At 46.1% G+C, this 4474-nt stretch overlaps 1 protein-coding gene across 1 annotated transcript; it reads left to right on the top strand.

Moving 5' to 3' along the window:
• The first annotated feature begins 427 nt into the window (after positions 1 to 427).
• Positions 428 to 2650, top strand: LOC132945655 (uncharacterized). Its single transcript, XM_061015424.1, has one exon. It carries the CDS (start codon positions 428 to 430, stop codon positions 2648 to 2650), a length of 2223 nt encoding a protein of 740 aa, XP_060871407.1.
• Positions 2651 to 4474: the final 1824 nt, after the last annotated feature.

Below are 4474 nucleotides of genomic sequence, written 5' to 3'. Positions count from 1 at the left end.
TATGCGGTCAATGCTCCCGAAGGCATCACTCGCTTCTGCATTCAGCTGGATTTGCTGCTCCGTCCAAAGAAGAGAATTCATCGGATGAGGGGCAACAAGACGTTGCCACCACATCGTCATGTCTTGGCCAAAATACTTCACCGTCGGTCATTCTCGGTACAGCTCTCATACACATGTCTGACAACGTTGGCGTGTTGCATACGGTCCGGGCGCTCATTGATTCAGCCTCACAAATTAGTGCTATTACTTCGGAGTGCACGAATCGTTTGGGACTCCGGATGCAAAAGTGGACATTACCTGTATCCGGTATCGGTGGTGTTCAGGTACAAAACGTTTTGGGGTTAGTGCGCTGTCAAGTACAACCAAGATTTTCACCAGATCCCGTCTTCATTTTGATGCGTGGGTGTTTCCGACGATTACGGCTGATATGCCACGACAACCGCTATCCCGTTCGATAGCAGATAAATATCAGCATCTTGCCCTAGCGGATCCCTCATTTATTAACCCTGGTACCATCGATGTTTTATTAGGCGCAGACCTGTTTGCCCAAATCCTAAATGGAAAACGTGTGTCTGTAGGCGATGCTTTTCCGACAGCATTCGGAACGGTATTTGGATGGACGATCATCGGGCCGGTTTCAAATTCAACTTCCAATATTTCTGAGTCTTGCCATACATCACTTACGACTTCTGTCGAAACGCTGCTAGAGAAGTTCTGGGCGCTCGAAGAACCCGACGCGGCACCAGAACAGTTTACGCAGGAGGGGCAGTGTGAAGCAATATTTCGTGACGGTTGTACCCGTGATAGTTCTGGTCGATTTTGTGTACCACTTTTGCTCCGTCAAGCCGTTTCTGGTGACACTTTTCGCGGCTCGCGTGCCGTAGCTGAGAAGCGATTCGAGCATTTAGAGAAGAAATTGGCCAACAACCCTCGTCTTCGACATTTATATTGCGATTTCATGTCCGAGTATTTGAAGTTGGGACACATGTCTCCAGCCAAGTCCGATGGGGATTATTTTATCCCGCACCATGCCGTCTATCGTCCTACAAATACAAACCCGAAAATACGCGTAGTGGTCGACGCTTCCGCGACATCGTACTCGGGCTTTTCTTTGAATGATTGTTTGCTCCCAGGACCGAAATTACAGCGCGATGTTGTGGACGTCCTATTATTGTATCGAGTTCACCGTTTTGCATTCACAACCGATATAAGCAAAATGTACCGTCAGGTATCCGTATCTCCGTCGCATCGACGGTACCAACATATCTTATGGAGATCGTCGCCTGAACAAATGTTGCAAGCCTATGAACTCAATACCGTGACTTACGGGGTCAACTGTGCCCCCTACCTCGCAATCAAGGTGCTGCGGTCTATGGCTGAGCAGGACTGTAATGACCTTCCGTTTATAAAAGAGGCATTATTGTATCAGACATACGTGGATGATATCTGCGCAGGCGGTGACACGTTGGATGAGGCCCTCTCCCTTCAAGATGGTCTTATTCAAGTTCTACATGGTGCTGGCATGGAGTTGAAAAAGTGGGCCGGTAATGCGCCCGTCCTACTTGATAAGATCCCCTCCGAGGACAGAACGTGCGAACCACTGTCGCTCGATGATTCTACTGGCACAGGGACGAAGGTATTGGGATTACAATGGTCTCATCAAGATGATGCGTTTATGTATACTTTTCAACCCGAACGACACGTTTCCACGAAACGTGGTATGTTGTCATTGATTGCGCGAATGTTTGATCCACTCGGACTCTTATCGCCTGTCACCTTTTTCGCCAAAACATTAATGCAACGTGTGTGGAAAGCCGGGCTTTCATGGGATGAACAACTGCCTCTAGATATTGCGGAAGTCTGGCGCAGTTTTGTTGCCGATTTGTCCAATCTGCAATGTGTCCGCATCCCTCGATTTTTAGGCACACGCCGAGACATGCAGTGTTCAATATGTGGATTTTGTGACGCATCGTCAACCGGTTACGCCGCCGTGGTGTATCTTAGAGTAATTGATTCATCGGGCAACCCTAGTGTTTCGTTGCTTGGAGCACGATCAAAAATAGCACCAGTGAAGTCAACAACCATTCCGCGTGCGCCTCATTTTGGTGGGCTCTGGGAGGCAGCAGTTCGCTCATCCAAATCATTGTTGATGCGCATTATGAGGGAGCACACTCTCACCATTGAAGAGTTTGGCACAGTACTGTGCAGGTGTGAAGCCATTTTGAATTCTCGGCCAATCACTCCCGCTCCGTCCAATCCCGCTGAGCTTGAGTGCCTAACTCCGGGGCACTTCTTAATCGGCAAACCGTTACTTGCCGTCCCTGTAACGGCCATTCCAAGCACAACCCGGTTATTAGAGCAACGGTGGAAGCTGGTGAGTCAATGCGTTCAAGCATTCTGGCGCCGATGGCGCAATAAGTATCTCCAGACTCTCCAAATCCGTAGTCGGTGGACCAATGATTCTCCAAATATATCTGTCGATGATATGGTCGTCATAAAGGACGCCCATACTCCGCCGCTGAAATGGCGTATGGGGCGCGTAATCGAGGTGTTAGCTGGCTCCGACAACGTCGTCCGAGTCGTGCGGCTCCGTACTGCTACTGGTATCCTAACACGTCCGGTAGTAAAGGTGGTTAAGCTCATTAACTAGCCTTAGAGAACTACCAGCTCTCTTTGATTTTTATGTCTGTACCTGTTTTATTTTTTATATTTCATTATTTTCTCCTTTTCCCTTCTCTGACTCATACACCCATTTTTTGCACCTGCGCCTAGGCACCGCGGTCGTGAGTCACGGGGGGAGGGGGCATTTTGGTTAGCTGCCAGAAAAAATTAGGGGCACTTGTAATTTATGTATTTATACGCCCTGGCATTTGAATTATATCCTAATCTGTATTTAAAATTGTTACTATTATAATGTGTCTTTACAAAAAAAAAGAATGTATTTTCAGGTTAATCGGTTAGCACAAATCCAACCCTCATCAGTTCAATCTTCAGGTTTCAACAGTTTGCAGCTTAAGATCCGGCAGTGTTCGGTAGTAAGACGTGCTCGTCTTACTAGGGGGAGGATGTCGGATATCTGTGGAAATACCCAATACCGTAATTTGGCCGCCATATCGTTATCGACAACAATAAATTGTCATCGGTAATTACGGTCGACTCCACATCGAGAAGATTCGATACCCCGCCCCGCCCGTTCCATCTGTATCGCCGTCTGCCGTCTCACCGCGAACCCGTCACCGCCGCGTCAGTGCGTTGTCGTCCGTTCGTCGCAACTTTTGCTGCGGCAACCCCGGCTCTTGTGTCACGTCCGGGTTTCGCGCGACAGACTACATTCACGTGATCGGTGGTTCTGAGTGTGCCGAGTCACGTATCGGCCGTGGCGGTTTTGCGTGTTTTTCCCCTTTTGGTCTATCCGTCCGGGTACAGTTTTACGCCGATCACCTGTGGTACATTGTACTAATTGTACGCACCAAATGCACGCTAAAACGACTTGTTGTCTCGTGATCGCGTTTGTTTTGTAGCCGTCGATTTTGTGTCGCGTTGTGTGCCGGCAACGTGCGGGTCGTGTCGTCTTCCGCGGCTCCAACAGTGCATTTCACGGTGCCTCCCGTGGACCACGGCATGATTTATTGGTTTAACCTGTTCTTCGTGGGCCATCGTGGGATTCCCAGTAGCCAGCGTTAGATCGTCGTGTGGACCAGTGGACCGTTGAGAAGGACCGAGTGGCAACACTGTCGATGGTAATCAGCGGATACCGAGGAGACCGGTGATTACAATATTATTCATTATCATTGTAAAACATCATTGTTTATTATTTTGATGATATGACATTATATATTATTTGTAACAATATTATAAATTGTCCCCGTAGAGTTAGTTAGTGGGCGCCCATTGCATATAAATATAAAATATTGTAATTTTCTTATGAATAGTAAGGCGGTGCTTCTGGCCCGTCACAAGAACGTATTACTTGTTGTTATTCATTGACATCTAGTCTCAAATTAATCACACAGTGTCCACTTCCTTCCGTGTCTTGCGTTGCGGTGCTTATTAAATAGGAGCGTGGGGCAATAACAAAAAAAAAACTGGCTAAAATAAATATTAAGTGTAGCTGAGTCGGCCGACGACCTCTGGGTCGGCAGTAAGGACTTTTATACTACAGACGATACATTTTCATTGTATAACAAATGCCGAAAAACGTTTTGTAATGCAACGATGTATATATATATATATATATATTATATAAAGGCATGGGTACAGGCGTACAGCTACATCAATGTTTCCAGCCAAGTGATATTGTAAGTATATAATATAGGACAATTAGGATCTTTGTACATTTTTTTTGAAATATTCTTATATATTTTAATATACCTATTATTTATCATAGTTATTAGTCGAACAAACCATATATGGCATGTTATAAAGTGTATAATATATGAAAATTCAGAAAAGTTAAATTTTTAAATTATATTAA

This window comes from Metopolophium dirhodum, chromosome 5 (assembly GCF_019925205.1).
Source record: "Metopolophium dirhodum isolate CAU chromosome 5, ASM1992520v1, whole genome shotgun sequence".
Lineage (NCBI taxonomy): Eukaryota > Metazoa > Arthropoda > Insecta > Hemiptera > Aphididae > Metopolophium > Metopolophium dirhodum.
This window is presented reverse-complemented; position numbering and strand designations above follow the sequence as displayed.

Excerpts from the sequence above, each read along its gene's own strand:
- LOC132945655 (XM_061015424.1), top strand. The coding sequence starts at position 428 with ATGCCACGACAACCGCTATCCCGTTCGATAGCAGATAAATATCAGCAT.